The following is a 25,720-nucleotide window of genomic DNA, read 5'->3' as shown; positions in this document are numbered from 1 at the left end:
GCAGTGGTCTCTTAATTTTTTCCAGAGCTGTATATGCATATATATATAATGAACAAAAAAGTGGAGGGGCAAAATATATCGTTTGCCCCCCACCCATATTCAAAGTGGTGGGGGCACATGCCTGGATGGCAGCTGGTCAATTCGCTACCGGTTTGGTGGCTTTAGCACCGGTCGGGATCGGAAGTGGTCGTCTGGTCGCAGTTACTGTGGGTGGCAATGTACATTAAAGCCACTGGCAAAACCACTCAGTCAGTACCAACATGAGACTGAGGGAAGTCTGCTTGTTAGAATGAACTAACAGCCTTCGCAATGGTGAGGCTATTTAAATAGCTGGTCACCAAAACGACATTGAGATAAAATTATTAACAAAAAGCTAATAATTACATAAATAATATAAAACGTCTCGTATGGTGTTAAATAGCAAAAAGGAAAAAGAAAATAAAAGTTCCAACTGGAGCTATGCAGCCTGGGGGAGAGCACAAAGTCAGCCGACTTCTGTTGCTGCATCCCTGGGAAGGAACGACTTGAGCCACTGGCTTCACACGGGGCACAAGGCCGCAGCGGGACGTAACAAGCAACAGGCTGTAGTGCACACAAATACGCGTAAATAGAACTATTACAGCGATTTGTTTAATTATCACATAGAAAATGAGTAAAAACACAAAATGCTAAATATATACAGATAGAAGCAACAATTGTACTTATCTGAACAAGGCTCTCCGATCAGGTCAGTCTTGAAAGGAAAAATGGCACAGTCCTTTTGTTCCCTCGTAGGCAGGGCCACGACTGTGTCACAGGATCAAAGAGAAGCTTTGGTATACAAAATTCAGGATTCTGATCTTTAGCAGGTAAATGCCCATTCAGTAATGGTTACATTTCCCACGTTTGTCAAGATGTACAGCAAGTTGTCATCCCGATGGTCAAAAAATAGTCGGTTGGTATAAAGCATTCTCATACTGTTTGCTAGAGAAAGGGGTAAAAATATGACCCAAATTCCCTTTTTTCATTTTTTTAAAATTTGTTTATTATTTATTTCATAAAGCATTGAATAAGAAATGCTACAGTTGCAAACCATAATGCAACCTTCACATAGCAGAATGCTTAGATCAACCTCATTCCCCAAGCAATACAAAGCAGGGATGCAGGTTACAGCAATAAAACCAGTAGGACACAGAGTAGGTAATGAAACTAGTCTGTACAAGGTAGTTAGATTGTAGACTCAGTCATACATCATGCTTTTTTTGTCTAACAACAAACACAAATGTTGTCCTGTTATAATTTAAAACACTTTGACTATCTCCATTATATAAAATATAGACTTTATATTCCTACAGTACATTCTCTATCTTGATAAATATTTTTGTTTTGTTTCAAATATATACATATGTCCATGCATCCACAATATACATAAAATACAATAAATACATATATATTTAACAACAACACAGAAATAAAACGAATACAGTTCAACAACAACAGTACAGGAACCGTCAGGGGCAGCATTCATAAACACAATGAATGGCAGACTGCATTCACAAGGCCACATATACTGGAGGTGGTATTTCTATAATGCCAAGCATCTAACAATTGAGGATAATTGTGGGACCAATTATCACTGTTTAAATAAACTGCTGATTATCCAGACTTTAAACATTAAAAGGATAGCATCTACAAAGAAAAAATTCCCAGAACACTTGAGTTCCAGTCCCAGAAGTGCATCAAATACGGCACTCCTTTAGCATAAACACAAACTGTTGCTAGTTTATCTAGCCAATCCTTCATTCTATGGTAAGTCTGTTTATAAACTTAAACACAAGTCTATACCACCTCTCTAAACTACACATTACTAAGTGTGCATTTACATTTTAGTCTGAATACAAGCATTTAGATTTTTAATGCAACAGTAATGTTGATCTATTAAAAGAACCAAAAATGGGAAGGAGTTGCCAGCTTTGTTTAACATAAATCAGGCAACAAGCGGTTAAAGTTAGATTGTAAATTTTTGTCAGGAAAAATGACTGGTACTTCACTTCTTCATTGAATCTTTTGTGAAAGGATGTGGGATATTAAGCATTGTATATGTCCCAGACTATTTTTTACCCCACATCTAGACTGCCATATATTGAACACTGCCCTCCAGCAGTTTCGCCACATCCAATGTCCTACAGCACCGTAGTGTAGCAGTATTTCATAGGGTGAAGGGGTGCAACATACATCGTGTCAAATAGGCCTTGAATAATCTCAGATCTTTGAAAACGTGTGATCTAGACAGTGGCTTTTCAGTTTGACTGATTTATGTCCAGACTCATTTTCTTAATTAATACTTGTCAATACTGAAGTACAGCTAACACAATAATTCCAGTAAATATTACCTAATATGTATTACCTAATATGCATTACCAAATATTACCTAATATGCACTACCAAATATTACCTAATATGCATTACCAAATATTACCTAATATGTTCCTAAATGAAAGACGCACATATCATGTTAAATGTGATTTATAATGATATTTATTCATAGCATTTCTAAACAATAAAACTGGCAAATGTCTCCAGCAATTTTTTCTACGCTGCACTTCCCGTTGAAGGAACACATCCAAAATCCAGATTTAAAAAAAAAAAATTTAGTCAAACTAAATGTTTGCCATTTATTTTCTTTCAAATAACTCAAACTCCCAACGTTGGCTCAAAATTGAAGTACCAATTACTCCCTTTCCATTTACTGATGTGTTTCTGAATTTCAAATGAGTTCCTTCATGCGACTTTATGAAGTTTACCGGAAGTGTAACATTAGTATCTGCAAGGAACCTGTAATATTTTTTCTTCACTAATAATTGAATATACTTTTACACCTGGACCTACAAAATGATGGCAATTAGGTAAGATTTTTTGGAATTATTTTCATGTAAAAAAAACATGCACTGGCTCGGCAGCAATGGTGAAGTTTCTCTCCATCCTCATTTAAAATCAGGCCCAATAAATCTAAGATAAGACACCTGAACAGAATAGAGTGCCATACACTGGCACACTGTACATATATTTTGTATTGCAGTAGCACTTTTTACTATTAAATATACTCTTGTATATACAGTAACTCTGCATTATTGCGACACCAGCAACAATTATTTGAATGAAATTTACACTCTTCCATGGATCTGAAATCATGCAAGAAAAGACCAGAGCCATCTGAGCTGTTCCATGTTATATTTTTTTCAATATTCCACTTAATTTGTGGAAGAAGCCACCTATGTTGCACCAGACATATGCTGCCATAAGCCTTTCAATCAATTAAAAAAATTCTGTTATAATAAAAAGCTTCAAATAAAAGTAGTCAAAAGCATTTGCGGCTCAATAAATAAAAAAATAAAAAACATGAACAATTTCATATCTGCATCAAAAAACCTTTAGATTATAAAAATATTTTTTCAAGTATTCTGTAACATCACAGAATTAAGTCTGAACTTGGCATCATTTGCATCAGTACACAACCACAGAACAAAAAGACTGGATTAAACGTTCACTTTTCCTATCTCCATGAAACCCCAGCAGACACATACTTTATTACCGCAGTCCACTGGGTCTTTAATTATTCAATGCCTAACTAAAATTAATAAGGTACTTTACCATACACTAGATGCTAAAATTACGTTTAGATAAGATTATAATATAAAAAAGAGATTTACATTTCCTATTTTTTTTCTAATAAATGATGTTTCTAATTTATTTGACATGCACAATCAATATCTGTGTAGTGCTTAGCAGTACAGCATTGATTGTGCATCATATTCTAAATAGCAAAATGAGGGTAGACTTGCAACACTTCATTAAAAGTTTTGTGTTCTAAGGGAGTTTTTAACAGCATTATGAGGTTTTAGACTGTGTCTATGCTTATCTCTACACAAGTAATCATTGAGTTGTTGCAGAATTTTCAACATTTACCAACTTGAAGAGCTCTGGTAAGCACTCCTGTCTAATTTTAAATTGTGAGATTATGAAGGATGCCAAACTGTTTGCAACAGGAGACAAGCAACCCTACTCATAAACTATACTTTTTGAAGGTACTCACTTAAGAGTGCTAATAGCTACTGATAGCACACACGTATGCACATTTAAAAGGTATTTTAGCAGCTCAATTACTTGCCATGGCACTCATAACAAAGATTAGGCATCCTGTTAATTTAAGTGCTTCATGCCCCTCTCCCCTGCCTCAATTAGGTGCCTGAAATAAGTATATTGATATAGTTAAATGTAGTTCTCAATTTGGTATTTCTCTGCAGTACATATATTATTGCTAGTTGTTCATACTTCCCTAAGCATTGCTCCGACTGTTAAACCTTGACACATTCACAGATGTTTACCCTTCAAGAGGCCCTCTCTAATCTCTTTCGTAAAGCAGGAAAACAGCACAACTTTTTCTGTCCCTTATGCAGTGGCAACAACAGGGAAAGCCATGCATCAGAAAGATTATTTGAAGAGGTGTATTCTGTGTAGCCCTTTAAGTATTCATGCTCGTTTCCATAGTCCGCTGAGTGGGGAATAGAGATATATTGCAGAGAATGTTGGGCCATGTCACTCATGTATGTACATTTAAAATGCATCAATTAAAGAAGGGGAAAGTAAAATGTCTTTGGGCAATTTTGCATAGAGTACCAGGGACAGTTACTCTATTATTTTCAGTACTGTGTAGGGGCTTTGCTTTTTCTTTGCAATCTGATGACTACATTTGCCAATGGGAAGCCTGCAGCCTGAGTGTATCATTAAACCCCTTTCACACTGGCATGTTTTTGATAAAGTAGGGTTGACCTAGGTGACAGACGCAAGTGCACAATACTCGTATCAATGCCCCGGAAGCAGAATAAACTGAAATGTTCCTTGCGGAAGTGAAACCTTCACGCAGGCGTGGCTGTTTATTATTGCATAGGCTCACGAACGGCCGTCAAGCATTTTGTCTCGCTCAGTCCAGCGTGTCAACCCACATCTTGAGGTGGGTCGCTGGGAACTGGGTTAACCCGGGTACGACCCAGGTACGTGGTTTCACACTATGACCCGGGTAGCCAGGACCCAGGTCTGGATCCGGGTAGGAGTGTTAAAGGGGCTTTATATTACCACCTCATTTGATACCAGAAGCTAAGCACAGCTGAGCCTGGTCAGCACTTTCATAGGGACTCTTGCAAGAACTACTGTGCTGCAACAAGCAGTATCGGTAACTCAAAAAGACAGCTCTCCACTCTAGGCCAGAACTTGAGCTCCAGTGCTCTCTGCTCCATCTCTGTGAGGGGAAATCCTTATGCTGAGACTGAAGGACAGGATACTAAAGTTAAAACAGGAGACACAATCGATTTACAAAGTGGATTCAGAAATACATTTTTGTTGTCACAGCACCTTTAAAAGTTTCACCTACTCTACAAGTGGCATTTTGCATCTCATCATGATGCATCCTGCATAAATATGTAAATACAATAAGGAACCATATCTATGTTTTTATAGATAAATTCAGGATTTAGACATGTCACTCTCTGGTTCAGATGTAGCAGCACTGTACTGCCCCTGGAGGAGCAAGTTAGCAATAATGTTTTCTTATACTCTGGTAGTCGGATGTTTTGCTTTACAACTCTCTGGTTTATCAGGGAGTACAGCACATGTGTTGCCCATGGATGTCAATACAGTAGTTCACTGCTTCAAGCTGTAATGTTTACCTTCCCTTCAGTTTTAAAACAGTTCCATTAATATCGTGTCGATATTTCCATCACACTGATATGGATGAATGAGTTTAAATGATGTTTGATTGGAAGCATGCAAGGCCTAACGTCTGCCGCTACTGGAAGGACTTCATGGTCAAGCAAAATCACATACCTAAATTCTGGCCTTTAAGAACACAGATGAAAGTCTCCCTGTGCAGATTTAATCCAAGGAACATTTTAAGCAAAGACAGCTTTTTTTCATGCACTCCATTATCAATTGGATAAAGACTGCACCCAGTAAGTTCTCCATATGCTACATTTATAGTAGTTAGGATTCTTACTTGAAGAAGTCATGGTGTTGCCTAGCTGCTGTGCCCCATCTTAAGAAACCTTTAAAAAACACACATGTAATCAACTGAAAAAGCCTATGCTCTTCCAGTGAAAAGCTCTTTGACATTTTGAATTGTACAGCTATTCAATCTGACAACTGAATTTAAAAGAGAATCCAAGTTCATTGAAAGCACTGACTGAAAAAAAATGTATGCTTGTTTGATTGAAGCTAATATTAAAACCTTAGCTTCTTAGCCATGTCTTTTAATTTTAAATCTTAATGAAACCCATGAACTAAGAAGTCAGAATTTAGAATTAATATGGAAAAACAGTTAATTATTTGGAAAATGGAATCAAGCTCGACTGATGTAAAACTACTAGTGCATAAACAACAGCACATCAGGGATAGGAGGCACAACTAACACAATGTTTGCAATCTCATGAGGCAAAGGGATTTATATCCTGTAATTGACGTAAATCCCTCCTGGTAATATTTGACATTATTCGGCCACCAACCATTCTGAAATCTTTTTTTTTAATTTAGTCATTGCCAATTATTTTTATTATTTTCCCCCAACTTGGAATGGCCAATTATTTTTAGGCTCAGCTCACCGCTACCATCCCAGCGCTGACGCGGGAAGGGGAAGACGAACACACGCTGTCCTCCGAAGAGTGTGCCATCAGCCGACCGCTTTTTTTCACACTGTGGACTCATCATGCAGCTACCCAAAGGCTACAGCGTCAGAGGACAACGCAGCTCTCGGGCAGCTTACAGGCAAGCCCGCAGGCGCCCGGCCAGACTACAGGGGTCGCTGGTGCGCGGTGAGCAGAGGACACCCTGGCCGACCGTCCACGGTCGGCTGTGGAATAGCCTGGACTCGAACCGGTGACGTCCAGGCTATAGAGCACATCCTGCACTCCACACGGAGCGCGCCTTTACCGGATGCGCCACTCGGGAGCCCCCGGCAACCTGAAATCATGATGGTACATCCATATTTGCATTCCTAGTCTCCAATAGTGGTTCTACTTCTACCATGTTTAAAGGCAATTCATGGGGAAGTGACATCCCTGGGCAAAACCATACAGGAGGTAGCAAATTCACTGTGACTAGAAATCACATAAAAAAATAAAACTCAATATAATCTTTACCCAAAATGGATAAATTCTAATGCTGCAAGACATATGCTACAATATATCAGTCCACTGTGTATGACTTCACAGGGGTCTACAAAACAACTCTCAATAAAAGCACAGGAGAGATCATCAAAAGAACCCTACCTAATTTGGTAAGTCCTTTTTTTAGGATTACCAAGTTTATCAGCAGGAAAAAGTTATCTGGATCCTTGAGGCAATGGAGAGGCACAAAGTGTAATAGCATCCTAGTGGTTTGAGCGATGAGCTGCACTGCTGAAGGTAGATATTAGGGATCATGCCAATAAATATTAGCCATTCATGGACTGAATAATGAATATTATTTTAAAACTTCTGTTGAAACCCTTCTAAATAGGCTAAAAACCTTCTAAAAGTTGATTTTATTTTTGTATAGAAGAAAATTGTAATTTACTTGAAAATAAATATAAAAAGGTAAAAATAATTGTTTTCAAAGGGAATTTATTTTAATTGATTTATATGACATTAAGAACTGTGCCATAGAGAATTGTTCATTAAATGTCTAAAATGACCTGAACAACCCCAGAGACATCTATTGTAATAGGAAAATAAGCCAGGTTTCACATATGCTTTGTTTCCTGTGTATTAGTGAATATGGCAATGGGTTAGCTGTTCAACTCAAGAGCTGATAACCTTCACCTGTTGAGGGAAGTGCAAGTGCTGTACCACTGGATCCTTTGCTATCCCTGGCCTGTTTTGCATTTAAAACTACCCGAATTATGTGTTTTTGATGGTTTAGTGCAAGCTCACAGATGAAGGGGATGAGGTTGATTCTGAAACAAAAAAATGGTATTGCTCTTTTAATTTGCTACTTGAAGTTGAGCCACAACCCACACATATCAATATTAGTAAATCCTTTGGGGGTATGCAAGCAGCTCTAAACAATCCTACTTCAGTCATGGAGCATTCCTGCCAGAAACTTTGCCAATGTGTCAGATTTCCCCAGATGCTTCAGGAAAGAGCTTCTTTCACTCAGTTTGATTATCAAACCTGAGCCTCTTGCATACCAATTTATCCACTGGCTGAGGCCAGCCTGTGGTTGAACTCCTTCAAATTCCTTCCATTATCTTAATGTGATTTTCACCAACACATATACTGCATATATTTCCTGCATACAGTGTATATATATGTTTACATCCTTTAATATGTTTATATCCTTTAATTCTCCCCTCCCGAAAGTTAGCAGTAGAGGGACACCCTGCTGCGCCGCATGGCTTCACTGATCAAGTACGCAGGACTGATCTCCGGTTCTTCAGTCATGATGACAATGTTCTGCCACTCGCCAGTCTGGTTGGACTTCTTGATGGTGTCCACCACGCACAGAGCGTACAGGCAGTCCTCAAAGGTGGCAGACATGGTCAAGGGCCTCCCGTCCCAAGTGCGGCGATCATCCTGGTCCTGAAAGGCCTGTCGAACAGCCTGCACCATCTGGATGGTGCCAATGATGTAGGGCGATGGGATGTCGCTGAAGGCCTTTTCAGGCAACAAGGCATTCCCCAGCGGAGTGGAGTCCTTTAAAAGAAGCTCCCTTTGGAAGGCATCATTCTTCTGGCCATAGAGATCAGTCCCGCTGACAATGAGTCTGCCCACTGAGCCTACTAAGATGACCTCCTGTCTGAACTCCCCAGGCACGTTGAAGTTGAGGGTGACTGTGCAGCAGGCCCCCCCTTCTAGGACCATCTGAAAGGTGCAGAAGTCGTCACTGGTTATCTGCCGGATGCCCTTGATGTGGTCTGTCTGCTTGACGAAGGTCTTCAAGAAGCCGTGCACCTTGGATGCCTTCTGCCCTGTTAGGAAGGTGAGCAGGTCGATGATGTAGGTGCCCACTGAGTGCAGCCCGCCACCTCCCATCAAGTCGTCGCAACTCCAGTTGTACTTCTTCCCCAGCAGACTCCCACTGTGAACCTGCGCCTCGCATACCAGCAGCTCCCCAACGTAGCCTTCCTCGACCAGCTGCTTCATCTTGACGAAGGCCGGTAGGAAGCGCAGCACATTGCCCATGATGCTCATCAGCTTCGGGTAGTAGTGAGCTGCCGACATCATGCGGAAGGCATCTAGGGGGGTGGCCGTTCGGTCACAAATCACATTCTTGCCGATGCCTGAAGGAGAGAGAGAGAGAAAAAGTCTTTATGAGAATACTAATACTATAATTTTGCTCTTGAGTGAACATCTTTGGACACTATTTTTGTTTAGTTTGCTGCAGTAGAAAGTTAGCTACTCTATCTCTAATGATATTAAAACAAGCTAGAAACAAATCAACAACTTACATTAAGGTCTCCTACCTGAACCCACTTTTTGCTGATGTAAAATGAAAGAAACTTGGGACACCTATTACAAGAGAGGTCTACAGTGAGATCAATACAGCTCTGTATCAACCTGTTATAGCAGCACTGCCTTTTTGTTGCTGGAAAACAGACAAATTCCCACCCAGATTCTGCAGTCTAACAGATAAGTACATTTTTAGACCAATCAGAATAAATTAGCATAACATATAGAACGCAGTACCTAGTGCCTAATCCTACCATAGACTGGGGAATTACTGTATAAAGTCATTAGGCAACTTTGACCTGTTCCTAAGCATGTTTAAGGACACAGAGTGTCATTTTTCCCTGTAAAAATGCTGCTGGTTTTTACTTTTATCTCGATAATATAATTCTCCCTTAGGATGAAAGGTGGCCATGTTAAGCAGTTACAATAACACTAGTAGGCCTAATGGGCTTCAAAGTGGCCACTGTGACCAGTGGTAGCCTAAGCAACTTAATAATCATCCTGAACAGTACATTGGAAAGATGACACTGTGGGCTTTTGGAATCCACTGGTCTGTCATTACCGCTGAAAGATTACATTTAATTGATAGTGTGTCTGGTTGTTTTTCTCAGGCTGGTTTTAGATATACAGTATGGTGAGAGAGACCACAAACCCAAAATTACCAAGCTCTACCTACCATCACACCTTGCTGTATTTGATACACTACAGATATGATGTCCTCTAATGGGCTGCTTTTGATAAAATAATAAATACATAAAAAGTAACATTTATACAGTACATTATCAGGATATATTAAACATAATTTAGATTTTCATAACCTGGGCTCCTTATTGTTTTAACAAGGGCAACACTTTTAGGGGTTTGAACACCACCCCGAAATTCATTATTCAAAAGACGTGTCAGAAAAAAAAAAGTCAGCCGCCTGTGACACTGTAAATCCCCCGTCCCAACCAATGTAAGCTCTGACCCATGAGCTGCTTGCTTCATTGCCCGCCTAGCACACTTAAAAAAAAAAACATTAAAAATAAAATCAGTCAAACACATATTTAGTTGTTATTGGGCAGAGTCCTGTCATTGTTACGCCAGATTCAGCCTTCCAAGTCGAAGATTAATATAGATATTATAGAAAATACAAAACATAATTGTCGACTCTTTAAAAATGAATGCTTTTAATGGTGCATTTGAAGATATGTATGGAAATGCATATCTCTCAAAGGATGAAACGGTTATTGCAGCCTTTGAAAAAGAAGGTACAACAAAATGAGTTATTTAAACAGGTTCATGTTTACAATATTATTATTATTATTATTATACTACTATTATTATGATTATTATTAAAAAAACAACCCGACATAAAAAGCCTGTTTTCCTATTTCTGGATTCTCTTTATAGTTTTAATTTATTTAGAATTCAGCATTGCTGTTAAATTGTTTGAACCAACTGCTAAATCACAATGGAGTCAGTTTATTACTCACTGCATTTACAATTATCAGTTTCCTTTACAGTTTCCTTTACTCATAAGCTGAAGTTTTTCATTGCTAATTAAATAATAATAATAATAATAACAATTTTAAATTATGTTATTAATAACTTTAAAATTACCTAAATAAAATAAAACATTTCCTGAGTAAAGGTTATACCCGCCATAATTCTAAATAATATTGTTTAAAAATAAATGTGGTTATTGAAATAAAACAAAGCTACAATGTTAACGGGTCTGCAGTCGGTAGCTGTCCAACAGCACTGGTTATAGTATCATACTTAGCTTGATTCATGGGTTTGCAACAGTCCTGAATTTCTAAAGTTGAAACTGACGGGTTTCAGTTGTTGTTGTATTGTTGTTGTCTGTAGCAGAAAAACTACTAGAGTGTATTTTGATAAGTGAAAGCATGTTTAGCATGCAGGTGGTACAGCAGATTAGATGCACGTCTGTGATACTGGAACTCACTTTGACAGTAAATACAAGTAACCCTCTTTCTATCCAACAAACTGTCAAAATTCTAAAAAAATAACCGTTCAATTCACAAGTCCTTCAGTTTGAGTGCTTTGCTACATAATGCGGTTCCGTGACAAACTTTATATTCAAAACGATGACTATACTCAATCTTGCCATGCACTGGAAATGAATTGCTAAGAGGGACAAGACAGGAATGCGATTAAGGGACACTAAATAAAAAAAAAATAATTATCTCCCAAAAATTGTAAGCATTAATCGCAGAAGTTAACTGCGATTACATCAACAGCCCCTAATTATTACCCAAAATCCTGATTACGCCCGTTTCCTCATAGGTCTCAAGTGCAACTTTTTTTTGCTTTACTGTGTAGCTGTTCTATTTTCTTTGATAACAGCTAAAAGGGCAGCAGTGTGGAGTAGTGGTTAGGGCTCTGGACTCTTGACTGGAGGGTTGTGGGTTCAATCCCCAGTGGGGAACACTGCTGCTGTACCCTTGAGCAAGGTACTTTACCTAGATTGCTCCAGTAAAAACCCAACTGTATAAATGGGTAATTGTATGTAAAAATAATGTGATATCTTGTAACAATTGTAAGTCGCCCTGGATAAGGGCGTCGGCTAAGAAATAAATAATAATAATAATAATAATAAAAAGTCTGGTATTTGCTATTTAACTCATTTTAGTTCAAGCGTGGCACTAAGTATCTCATCACTGTGTATGTGTGTGTGTGTGTATGTGTGTGTTCGTATGGTACTTAAAAAAAGAAAATGTCAATGACAAAACTCTGGCAGATGTCAACCCCAACTACTTATTAACTACATATTTTCTTATCTGTTTTGCCTCTAGAGGGCAGCCTATGCAGCTTGCAGGTGACAGAAGGATGAGCTTGGTGGATTAACAAAAGATTATAAAGCATTTTCAGGTTGGAGGTTTAATTCCATTCTCTGTCATAGTGATGGAAAAGCAATTATGGTACTGTACATAAGTGGTTCCCAAACTGGGGGCCCGCAAGATGGTTTAAGGTTGGCTGCATAACACAGAGAAATATTCTTTAAAAAGGCTCCTGACACCTAACAAGGCAATGGTCCCCAGACCGACATGAATTCATTTACATGAATGCTACCGTCATGTTTCTGGCTACTGTATTTTACATTATATACCAATGTCAACTCTATTGTACATTTATAATATCAATTGTCAATGCCCACGCTAGTTTTATCAATTATAAATTAAGGGGGTGTTTGTAAGAGGAACGGAATGTCACATTTCTATATATTCACTTGGTGGGAATACTCAAGTCAAGGTGCCTATTCTCATGGTGCCTATTCTCATGGGGGGGCTCAAGCCACAAACTTTTGGGAACCCCTGCAGTACATTCTGTTGGGAAGGCCAACAGTAAGATAAGTGAATTCATACAGCCCAGTTCCTAGTGGGCAAAACTAGGTTTGCAAAGTATTAAGCAAACTGAACTAAACTAGTCCCGATATGCAACAATACAGTACTGCAGGCTTCAGACTCTAGTATTGTTTATGTGATGCCTTTTAATCACAGTTTTTTGACAAAGTACATAAACCTAAATCCTTGGAAACAAAACTAGCCTTTAGGCTGCCATTTAACTCCAAATGGCAGATTTAGGCAAAGAATATCCAGATGACCCAGTTTGCTATGCAACTTGAAAACATGCAGTATAAGCACAATACTAGCCTGCTCTGGGATTTATCACAGTCAGAGATTTAGTATAACTTTTCTCTTCAGTAGATTCTCTCCCCTGGGATCCATCTCCACTGCCAGCTGGGACAGGATCAGCCTTGGCAATCACATCTTTCCAATGCAGTCTCTCAACCTCCATTACAGTGCCTTGCATAAGTATTCACCCCCCTTGGACTTTTCCACATTTTGTAGTGTTACAACCTGGAATTAAAATGGACTTAATTGGGATTTTTACCATTTGATTTACACAACATACTTAACACTTTGAAGGTGCAAAATATTTTTTTATTGTGACACAAAAGTTAATTAAACAGAAAAAAGACAATTGTTGGCTGCACAAGTATTCACAGTAGTCAATAGTTGGTAGAAGCACCTTTGGCAGCAATTACAGTTGTGAGTCTTTCTGGGTAAGTCTCTACTAGCTTTGCACATCTGGATCCTGCAATTTTTGCCCATTCTTCTTGGCAAAATTGCTCAAGCTCTGTCAAGTTGGATGGGGACCGTTGGTGAACAGCAATTTTCAAGTCTTGCCAGATTCTCAATCGGATTGAGGTCTGGGCTTTGACTGGGCCATTCTAAGACATTCAGGTTCTTGTTTTTAAACCACTCCAGTGTAGTTTTGGCTGTGTGTTTAGGGTCATTGTCCTGCTGGAAGGTGAACCTCCACCCCAATCCCAGGTCTCTTGCAGACTGAAACAGGTTTTCCTCTAGAATGTCCCTGTATTTGGCTCCATCCATCTTGCCCTCAATCCTGACCAGTTTCCCATTCCCTGCCGATGAAAAGCATCTCCATAACATGATGCTGCCACCACCATGCTTTACCGTGGGGATGGTGTTCTCAGCGTGATGAGCAGAGTTGGCTTTGCGCCACACATAGCGTTTTGCGCTAAGGCCAAAAAGTTCAATTTTGGTCTCATCAGACCAGAGAATATTTTTCCACGTTTGCTGTGTTTCCCACATGCCTTTTGGCAAAATCCAAACGGGATTTGATATGGGTTTTTTTCAGCAATGGCTTTCTTCTCGCCACTCTTCCATAAAGCCCAGCTTTGTGGAGCATCCGGGTTATAGTTGTCCCATGGACGGTTTCTCCCATCTCAGCTGTGGATCTCTCCAGCTCCGTCAGAGTTACCATTGGGCTCTTGGTTGCTTCTCTGACTAATGCCCTCCTTACCTGGTCACTGAGTTTTGGTGGACGGCCTTCTCTAGGCAGAGTCGCGGTTGTGCCATATTCTTTGCATTTTTTAATAATGGATTTAACAGTGTTCTGGGGGATGTTCAAAGTTTGGGATATTTTTTTATAACTCAACCCTGATTGGTGCTTCTCCAGAACTTCATCCCGGACTTGTTTTGATAGCTCCTTGGTCTTCATGATGCTGTTCATTTAGATATGCTCTCTAACAAATTCTGGGGCCTTCCAGAAACAGGTGTATTTAATGTGAGATCATGTGACACTTTAATTGCACACAGGTGGACTCCATTCAACTAATTACGTGACTTCTGAAGGCAATTTGTTGCACCAGAGCTTATTTAGGGGTGTCACAGCAAAGGGGGTGAATACTTATGCAATCAAGACTTTTCAGTTTTTTATTTGTAAATAATTTTGAAAAATATGTAGATTTTTTTCCCCACTTTGACATTATGGACTATTTTGTGTAGATCAGTGACAAAAAATCCTAATTAAATCCATTTTAATTCCAGGTTATAACACTACAAAATGTGGAAAAGTCCAAAGGGGGTGAATACTTATGCAAGGCACTGTAGGTCAATGTGCCTCACTGAAATATTCATCCAGCCCTCGATGACTGTCAAGGCTAACACAAGGCTACATTCTTTTTTAACCATATGACTCATTCAAAGGTCATCTACTTTCTCAACCCAATTAAGAAATTAAATGCTGGGAATGAGAAGGTGCTTTCACACATTGACCCACTGTTCTTTCTTTAATGCAGTAAAGTATTGCATGCATTTATTACTATGAACTTACTTTTACTAAGACAGTTTGCGCACTCTGGTCCTGCACACATGATCTGAACACTGGTTGATCTAAATATAATTATATTTAGTGATGATAATAAGAGGGACCAATAAATAATTTGTGGGGGGAAAACATCCGTGGTATTTATATAGAGTTAAAGGAATCCATCGCTGTTAAAGAAAACAGGCGATTATCACCATATGGGACTTGACTTACACAGTTCTTCTTTAGCATGTACACAACACTCTGAAATCCTTTTTTCATCACACTTGGCTTATTAATCATTAACCACAAATTGATGTAATACTTCTGAGAATTTGGTTCACTAGAAATGGAGTTTCCCAAACACAAAACTTCCTCATGTTTCAAATGTTGAATGGAATTTGATTTAAAAATTGTAAATCATAAAAAAATACTCCTTTCAGTTGATTTATGTGGCAGAAGTTATTATTGCTTGCCAATATAAGTAACATTGTAACATGAACTGGGTACAGAATTACAGATCATGGTTCTTTCAAATACCAGGAAAGTATGGTAATGCAACTAGAAGCTTAATTTACTAAATGTCCCAGGAATCTCAGTAAGGCTCCAATTAAATCCAATTTAGGCAACTAGAAACATGTCTGCAGTAAAAGTGTAACTTAAATATGAATTCTTCTTTAATCACAGAGAAATCAGGCTCTCTGATTGGCTTGACAGGGTATATGCGAACTTGTCAATGCCTTATTGTCATTACCCCTCAACTGCTCACTTCATGAACCGTCCCCTCAGCAATAGTGAATACCAGTAAGAAAATAAATGTATTTTGAGGTACACTTCTGAATTCCCAAACACACTATGTTTTTCTTTTACTTATATGCAATTAAATTGAATATATATATATATATATATATATATATATATATATATATATATATATATATATATATATATATATATTATGTACTAGAGTTTGATTACTGTTTTTATAGTTTTAGCAGTTTTATTGTTGATGTTTTTAACTGTTGTTTTCTGTTAAGCGCCTTGAGATGGCTCTGCCATGAAAAGCACTATATAAATAAAGTTTGATTTGATTTAAGCAGACTGAGGCAGCACCTGTACATTGTTACTGTACACTGCACTGCTATTTGCATAATGCCTGAGTTTTATTCTTGCGAGACATGCAAGGCCAGTCTCGCCTGTTGAGGACAAGCACGGCAGATGCTCTTCCTGCCTGGGACCACAGCACGCAGGAAGCTGTCTTCAGTCTTCCTAATCCTCCTCTACGTCTCCTTCTCCTCCCCCAAGGAAGAAGAAGAGTCGCTGTTCCAAGCGATCGGCGGACTTGGAACTGATGGAGAAGCTCTGGGCGGTGCTGCTCCGCCTGTCCCCTACAAGCGCATATTGGCAGTAGGATGACGTGCTCTCCCTTGCCACCACTGAGGAGGTGGGCAAACTGGAGCTGGCGTTCCCATCTGAGGATGTGGAGTCAGACAGCACATCTCCTGTGGTTACAGAGCTTCTACCACTGATCAAGAGGGCCACTAGTCTTGCAAGTGCCCTGGCCTACAGAAGGCGAGACAAGGCAGTCCATCTTTGATGACGAGCCTACCACCTCCACCGTGACCCCCTAGTGCACCCGGATTTTCTTTTTGAGATCCAGTTGTATCTGAGCTGAAGGAGGTTAAAAATGTTGGCAATGCAACAGCTGTTGCAGTAAATCAGGCCAGGCGACTGGTTCACCACAGTGGACCTAAAAGTGCACAGGAAGTACCTGCGGGTCGCCTTTCAAGGAACAAAGTATGAGTGCCGGGACTTGCCATTTGGCCTCTTGCTACCTCCCTGTGCCTTTTCGAAGTGCATGGAAGCTATCCTGGCCCTACTGAGACTGAGAATGCACAGACGGTTCTGGTATTTTCTTTTTGTGCTACAAGTCATTAGATCATTTTGCATGGAAGGCCGTGGAAGGTTCTTTGATGGACCCAGATTCAGTTGAAATGTGTTTGCCCACTGACAATGGGAATGAGAATGCAGAGATGGGAGCCCAGCTAACAAAATTAAAGTTTTTGCAGGTATCAGGCTTTTAAAGACTGTCACCCACACCTGTGATTAGAAACTGACTCACTGAGAACAGAAACTGACCCAAGACTGTCACAGCTACTGGAAGCAGGCTGATCTTTAGGACATAAATGGAATATTTGTGAAACTGCAACAAATATTGTAATGACTGTAATGTGTTTTAGAAAATATTTTTAGCAGTTCTGCACAGGCCTGTCGTGGTGTTCACAGATCCAGTCCGAGCTGAGCCTGGTGCAGAGTTCGAATCCTGTTGGGAATGTGCCGAGTTATTGGATGATTTAAACTAACCTGTATTGATTGAAATAATGATATACTCTTTGTCAATAATTATAGTAATACTGTATATACTCCTTTCAAATAGATCTGTAAAACCAGTAGAAAATATTATTAGCAGTCTATGAAAGCACCTGCTGGAAGGAGTCAAACTTGGCAGGCTCTTATCATAAGGCCTTGTTAACATATTCCAGGTTTATGAGAAAAATAACACATTCCAGTTTTATGAGAAAAAGTAGCCAATTTCTTTCGTTACTTTACTTGCATTACTGCTTACGGTAATGTCTCATATTAATCAACACCGAAAATTGGCCAAAAGGCTAGAATGTCAACACCTACTTCAACTGGATTTTGTATGAACAGAGAAAGGGGTCAGACTTAATTTAGAAAAAATAATATTACCATTTCTAGGAGTAACTGTTATACTGAAGTAACTGAATTAGAAATACATGTTATAAAATCATTTAAGTTAAACTGCTATACAAATAACATTATTATTGTTGAAAGAACATATTATAATTAAAAACAAAAGAAGTTCAGTACTAACTGACACTGTCAGAATATTGTAATAAATCAGGGCTTGAATTTCAGCGCGGTATTGCGGGAATCGCGCAATTTACAAGTTGCTCCCGGACATCTGCAACTTTCACTGTGGGAGAATCCGCAAAGATATTTAAAGACACCAAGCTACTGTATATTTCACATAATTTATGCCTGAAACGCTACAACAATCTCTAAAGAAGTGGGTGTCACTGAAAAAAGCACTATGAACCGCATTCTGAGTAGTTCTGGTTAAAATAAATAAATAAATAAATAAATAAAGTAGTGCTGATATTTTAAGTGCCGCGAGACTTTATTCGCTTGTACGTGATTCTCAGCCGCTATCTTTAAGCATTATAGAAACTCAGTACACTGCAGTATAAGTAAACAGTTTTGAAAAAAAAAAAAAAACATACAATATTAAGTCTATCTAGGTGTTGTTTTGCAAGCGATGACTTTAGCTTTAACTAACTCATCCCCATTCATTTTGGGGCACCAGCGCACCGAAAGTTACGCACATATTACTCAGGCACTGTAAAAGCCACCTATCTTGTTTAAAAGTACAGACTCTGAGCTTTCCAAAGACATATTCAGTGTGTGTATGCAGTACTCCTAGCCAGAACTACGACTGCCTGGAGTTAAGCCTCTCATCATGTGACAGAGTTCACAGCTTAGGGTAGCATTTCATATTGAGGTTCAATGGTGCAGTTTTTTTTTTTTTTAGCCATTTAGGATTACAATGTATATAGCAGTGACCAAACATGATTTTTTTGGAAAAGTGATTTTTCAAAAAAAATTTTTTTTACATATATTCTCATCTCTACCACATATAGTATGCCCAATCCTGTTGCAGCTTACATAATATGAAAGGAAATTTTGATATGGTCTTCCATTTGATATGTTACATGCATGCAGTACAAACTATCCAGTAGTTAAACATACATAAATGAAAACAGTGAAAAACAGGTGGAAATAGGGGTGTGTGTAAAGAGTTTAAAAAAAGAAAGAAATGGAGCGCTGGTTAAAAAGAAAAGCACCTTTTTCTTCTGCTGCAGCAAAAACTTCACGTCAGGCAATGGCAAAAGCAATGGAGAGTGCTCTGTCTCACAGTGATGAACAGCTGTTAGGTAAAGCAGCTTATTTTAAAGCAACACTGGTGTGAATGATGATGCAGTAAAATACATATAGTTTTTTATATGCAAAAGTGCCTTTTTTTTGCCATTCCCCCCTAACATTTTGGAATCCCCCCCATTGGCTGCAGCACAGGGGGGAAATCCCCCCAGCACACAAGAAATTAAATTCAAGCCCTGAATAATTGTACTCTGTTTTAAAGAATATAAAACTAGCAAAAAATAATATTGCAGCAAATTATGAACAGGTTACAATGATTTGAACTAAGAAAACTGAACAAGTGTTAATGTTAGAAAAAAAGCTTGTCTATGTGCCTTTGTTATTCGTTCACATACACTCTTGGAAGCTGGTTAGACTATTGCGCGTGGAAGTCTGTAACCTTGAAAGAAGCAGACATCTGGGGGAACTAAATACGTAGGCTAGGTATTGCAAATGAGCAAAAACAAAAGGGTAACCCTTTTTAGATAGAACGATATTTGAAACTAAAAAGACCTATTTGATTTTATTTGATTATGTTGTTACTAAGCATAGAGGATTTAAATAAAAAAAAGTATTCTGATCTAATAATAGAGTGACAAAACTCTCTGAAGAAAAATAATATGTTTTAAGTATTTTGATCTAATAAGAAACATAATATTTAAACTAACAAGCGTTTTTCTTGATAAGGCTCTACTGTAATACAAACAGACTGTAAAAGCAGGAGTGAGCATTTCATTTAATCAATTTAAGAATTCGTTTTTCAGCCTGTGTTGAACCGTGACCACCTATTGACAGTGTCTCGCCACTGTCTAAAGGCACTCTCTTGGTGGAAACAGCCTGTCCATCTATGCCTCGTGTAGCGCTGGGCCCTGTCACCAAAGGGAGGTCGTCACAACGGACGAGTCTAGACTAGGGATGGGCATTTGGAATTATTTCACTATTCGAGTACTCTCATGATATTATTATCGAGTACTCCAGTACTCTTGAGAATATTTAATGCGTGCACATTTATGTAAATTATCCTAACGCCAGCCATGATGTAATTCTTATTAACCATGACAGATTGTAATGGCTTAGGTTTGCCATTTAATACATGAGTCACAACGAAAACAAGTGCAATTTGAAAATAATTTATTAAACATGAGAACGGAGGATCACTTTGTGTCCTTCTAAGTAACCAGGCTACATTTAGCCTATTGCACAATGAATGAAACCGTCAAAAGTCAACATAAGTAAGTTATTGCAATAACTGAAATCTGAGCTAAATAAATACTTGCCGTAGGCCTGACGCATTCTTGTGCAAAAGTTTTTAAAATGTTTACATAGCCTAAATATTTCGCTAGCAAATCAATAATTTTTATTCAAAAAAACGAGCATGTCTACATGCTCAGGGGAGAGGCGAGTGTGGAGCCGACTTACAATTAGTCCCGCTGTGGAAAATACCCTCTCCACTGGAACTGAGGTTGCAGGGATTGATAGGTACGGCTTAGCCAGGACACTGAGTTTGGTGTACTTTTTTCATTGATTTTCCACCACTGCAATGGGTTTTGATCGGGTGGGATGCATGGCTCGGTGAAATATTGCTCAATCTCGTTCCGATCGGCATCGGAGTCGGCAATGCAATAATCCTCCCCAAAGCGTGTGTTGAGCGCTGCGGCGCTTGTGATGTGGGAGCTTGCTGTGGGTGTGTCATTGCGGCTTGTCGCTTCTGTCTGGGCATCAGCTCTGAATAACATGCCGTTGCAAAAAACTGCATTAAAAATGTATAGTTAAAGTATTTCAAATTTCATGGTCTCTTTGTATTTCACAATACCACATTGACATCACGTTTTCTATTTTTTATTTTACAAAGCTTATGAAATTAATCCAGCATATTGTTGTAAATCTAAATTTAAAAAAAAAAAAAACGATTACTCCATATGTTAACGAATACTAACGTCCTTGGTGAGTACTCAGTATTTGAGTACTCGTGCCCATCCATAGTTTAGACTGGGCTGGGGCGCTGTGTGGAGGTATGTGGAACCCCTCTTGGCACGGTCTCCACATCAATGTTTTGGAACTGCAGTTTACCTGGCCTTGCAGAATTTTTTGCAGGAGGTTCCAGGAAGACATGCTTGTCCGTAAGGACAACTGTGGTGGCATATCTAAACCACCAGGACGGCCCCAGGTCTCCCAGACTCCATCGCGTGGCCAGCAATCTTTTGCATTGGGCACACGAGAACCTCCTCTCACTGTGGGCAGTACATCTGCCCGAGGTGACAAACTGGGAGGCGGACCTCCTCTCAAGGGGAGTTCCCAGTGCCTTAGAATGGAGGCTTCACCCCGAGGTGGTGAGCCTCAATTGGGAGAGCAGAGATAGATCTCTTTGCCTCCAAAGAATCAACCCACTGTCCCCTCTGGTTCTGTATAAAAGGAGGCGGGGACCCGCTGGCCATAAATGTCTTGTCACACCAGTGACTGAGGCAACTGTTATAAGCCTTCACACTGCTCACCATGCTCCCACTGTGTCTGGAGAAAATCAGCCAGGACCGGACAAAGGTGCTCTTAGTAGCCCTTCATTGGCCCAGGAGGCTCTGGTTGATGCAGCTCCTGAGAGGCCAGCCGTGGAGAGTGCCCAAGCTGCATTTGAGCCATCTGGGTCTGTCCAATAGCAGCGTCCATGCGTTTCCAGTACGGGTACAGGTGGTGCCTGCCTCGGGGATTCTGATACACAAACCAGTCTTTGAACTGTGACAATCTGGAGATCCAGCCTGCGACCAGCTGGAAAAGAAATACCGTTTTCGGACACTCTAATACGAGATAACTATTCTAGTGTTTGCCTTGGTGTGGGAGTCTGCTGCGTAAGACGTCTAAAATCATAAAAATCTCTAACTTCAAATCTCTAACTTAGCCCCGATTGATCACCGGAGAAAGAGTTGGATGAACATTTGAAGTCGACATAATTTGAAATATATTCAGTTTATTCAGCTAGCAGTGCCAGAGTTTTGCGGTGGAATATACCAGACATAACCGGACAAAGAGTGCACATATTGGTGGAGGAATTGCTGTTTCAGTGGAATACCTAAACAGTTAATGACTCTTGTTCTTTGCAAAGACATTTCTTTCGTATCCTGAAGTGGAGACGAAACGTGAGGAAGGCAGACCCCGGAACCCGTACTTGTACTTGCCAGCAGGAGAGCCTTCGAGCACCTGTATTGTTAAAGACACGAATCCGCTGGAGGAGGCAGCGAACATCCGTTATGTATTCAATGAGTAGTGTTTTAATCCTCTTATGAACTCGAGAATAAGCAGACCTTAAAATAAAATTAATGTTTTGTTTTAATTGGAATGTAAGAAAAGTATTATTGCTTTCAATTCATGCTTTGAGTTAATGAACACTATGGTATTTGTTTGTATGTAATTTATACAAATTGATGTGGGTTTCAATCTGCTTTTAAGGCTAAAATCCAAATTTAGCTGTCTGATAATAGATAATTCTCAATAGGATGTCTGGATTCAAAGAGCGTCTTTATCTCGCAAGAGTGAGAATTGCCTTCTGAACCAAAACTATATATACATGAGACTGATTTAACAATGTTTTGATTATCAAATATTAACAAAAGTAACTATTTGTGTTACTAACGATACCCCTGTTAAGACTAACCTTCATCTTAAATAGCTGTCAGGAATGCAGTTGTAACCATTAAGTGAATCTCCCACAGATTGCGTTGGATCGCTAATCAACCAGCGGGTGTGGGTGTCATTGTTTATTTTTCCTTTTCTGTACTGTTTAGTTTAGTTCATTCGTCCTTTCTGTATTATTTTAGTTTAGTTGTTGCACTTTTAATTCTTCCTTTTATTTAGTTTTACTTCTAATAAAACTGTTCCTTTGTATTCACTAGAAATGTTGTCTAGTTTGATTATTTTGATCAAGGTGGGTTCTACATGACTTGAATTCAAAACAAGGTATTTTATTATTACAATTTTAAACTAGTCCAAATACAAATATACCTTGCACCAGGGTTGGGGTCAATTCTGAATGTGTTGGTAAACTCCAATTCAATTCAAGAATTTGAATTTTAATTGAAAAAATCTTCAGGATACAGAATTGGAATTTGAATTGGAATGAAAGGAAATATAATTTAATTCCATGAAATTCCACTCATTTTAAAAAAGGTTGAATGCCACATTTATTTTATATCACTATAAACAATACTGATTGCAACATCATTATTATATACTTTATACATCTTTTAAAAATGAGTGGCATGTAACAACATAGGAGTGAAAAACTAAAGGATTAAATAACGGATGAATAAAGAAAACCAAATAATTAAGGACTACTGTAGCTCCAATTCTGTATCCTGAATTGGAGCTACAGCAGTAGCAGTCACTAATATTCTTTGTCTTCATCTTTTAGTGAGTGCTAAATAAAAAAATGACCTGTATCTATTTAGATTTTGTGATTTTTTTGCTTTTTTTTTTTTTTTTTTTTTAAACCTGTATCCTACTGAATAAAAAAAAATAATATTCCACAATATTCCGTGGGCCGGATGACATCGCTCTGGAGGCCGGGCCACATGTTTGACACCCCTGTTTTATTTTACAGTTTTATTAGCTAATTTAAGAGATCCTTGTTAATTACTGGCACAATCCTACTTAATTTTAGAACAATTATTTTCTTTCATAGTTAAAATAACACAACACAGTTGCATTTATTATTATTATTATTATTATTATTATTATTATTATTTATTTCTTAGCAGACGCCCTTATCCAGGGCAACTTACAATTGTTACAAGATATCACATTATTTTTACATACAATTATATTATATTATTTATTTATTTATTTATTTATTTATTTATTTTTTTACACATTATTTTTACATACAATTACCCATTTATACAGTTGGGTTTTTACTGAAGCAATCTAGGTAAAGTACCTTGCTCAAGGGTACAACAGCAGTGTCCCCCACTGGCGATTGAACCCACAACCCTTCCGGTCAAAAGTCCAGAGCCCTAACCACTACTCCACACTGCTGCTATTAGTTTAAAATATGCAATTGTATTTTTTTACATATTTTCTATTCATAGGTAAATTACCATTTGGTAATATGGAGCTCATGGGCTTGAATTTAACTGCTAGGCTCGTAATTGCTAGTATTACCAAGTGTTCTTTATTGCTTAAATATGTTGTCCACACCATACTAAAAATAAACTGTACTGCTAGTCAAAAGGGTTACTGTATGGACATTTACAAGTACTGTATAGTATAGCAAGAGAGATACATAGATCAGGGTTTATATTTATGACACAGAATACTGAAAGCCCTGGGGTACTGCTATTTGCTTGGGCTCAGCTTTGGCTGGTTACAAGTGGCATGCTCCAGCCTGCAGGGCTGACTGACCCATTTTAACATCATACTGGTTTTTGATCTGTTTTCCACTTGTACTGCAGCTCACAGAAGATGCTGCAATCAAAGGTCAAATAAATAATGCCAACAATAGCAATACTGAATTAATAATAATTTGATATAAAATATCTATTTTCATTACCACTTTCATTTTGTCTTTTTACATTTAAACCGGGCAGAGTATGCACGGTGCTGCTGCCTGTGATAGAAGCCCAAGGTCAGTAAAGGAGCCCCACCTTTAAGCAGACAAACCAGCTTTTCCAGACTGTCACCTCTGAGTCCATGAGGCTGCACTTCAACAATGTAGCAGCACTGTCCAAATAGCAGTTATAAGGAAGCTGGTGATGAAGATCATTTATGTTTTATTTGTATGATTTTCTAGCATATGATCTTCAATAATCTTTATCACAGTGTTTGTAATATGGCACCTAAACCTGCTAATTAAATAAACCAGCACAAAGCCTGCATGATGAACCCTTTGTAATCCTTGCAGTCTCCCAGTCCAGAGACAGGCCTTCTTCTCCCTCTTTGTTTCAGAGGGTAACTGTAACAGGGGAGATCTAGACTGACTATCTGGCACATCCGTATTACTGCTGGTAGAGGGCAGCAGTCTCGTGGGATCCGCCTGTCGGTCATGAAATACCGAACACATAGTATAAAATATTGCACTGGTATTACACAATTAACACTGTTGTTGAAGAACTGGCCATGTTACTGTAATGATGTAGTTAGAAGTCGGAAAAATTATTCAACTCTACATAAACAATAAACTTGCCTATGCCCACTGTTTAGTTCACACACATACTTAACAACAGCAACAGTTTGTGGGATCTGAACTTTGAGTAATTCTCAGCCATTGATCACCACAATCCTTAATGGTTCTCTTTTACAAAGTCCTCACAAACCCTGTGTTTTATTTGTTACCATCACTGGATGGTAACAAATCCATTCAATCCAATTGTCTTCATTCCTGTTTTTACATTCCGTCAGTTTGTCTAGGTTTGAATCTGGCAAAGCTTTCAAAATAAATAAGTTGGATGGTCTCTGCATAAATATCATCATTGAACCATTTCAAAGTGTGTGTTACTGAACAGGCTGTAGGGTTTAAAACACAACACATGACTTTCCTTAGCTTTCTGCTTTGCTGTATGTATTCCAGCAATATCTTTTTCAACATAATTGCGATTGTTTTGATATTTTAAGTAACACAGCCCTGGTCATATATCAGTTTTGACATGTTATTTCATTTAAAC

At 38.7% G+C, this 25,720-nt stretch overlaps 1 protein-coding gene across 1 annotated transcript in view; it reads right to left on the bottom strand.

The window, feature by feature from the left end:
- Window positions 1-998: 998 nt before the first annotated feature.
- Window positions 999-25,720, bottom strand: part of LOC117399857 (glucose-fructose oxidoreductase domain-containing protein 1) — a 66,079-nt gene continuing 41,357 nt past the window's right edge. Inside the window, exon 2 of the mRNA XM_033999270.3 lies at window positions 999-9,286. Within this exon, the coding sequence (XP_033855161.1) occupies window positions 8,367-9,286 (920 nt within the window). The 3' untranslated portion in view covers window positions 999-8,366. The remainder of the gene's footprint in view (window positions 9,287-25,720) is intronic.

The sequence above is a fragment of the Acipenser ruthenus genome, chromosome 4 (assembly GCF_902713425.1).
Source record: "Acipenser ruthenus chromosome 4, fAciRut3.2 maternal haplotype, whole genome shotgun sequence".
Lineage (NCBI taxonomy): Eukaryota > Metazoa > Chordata > Actinopteri > Acipenseriformes > Acipenseridae > Acipenser > Acipenser ruthenus.
This window is presented reverse-complemented; position numbering and strand designations above follow the sequence as displayed.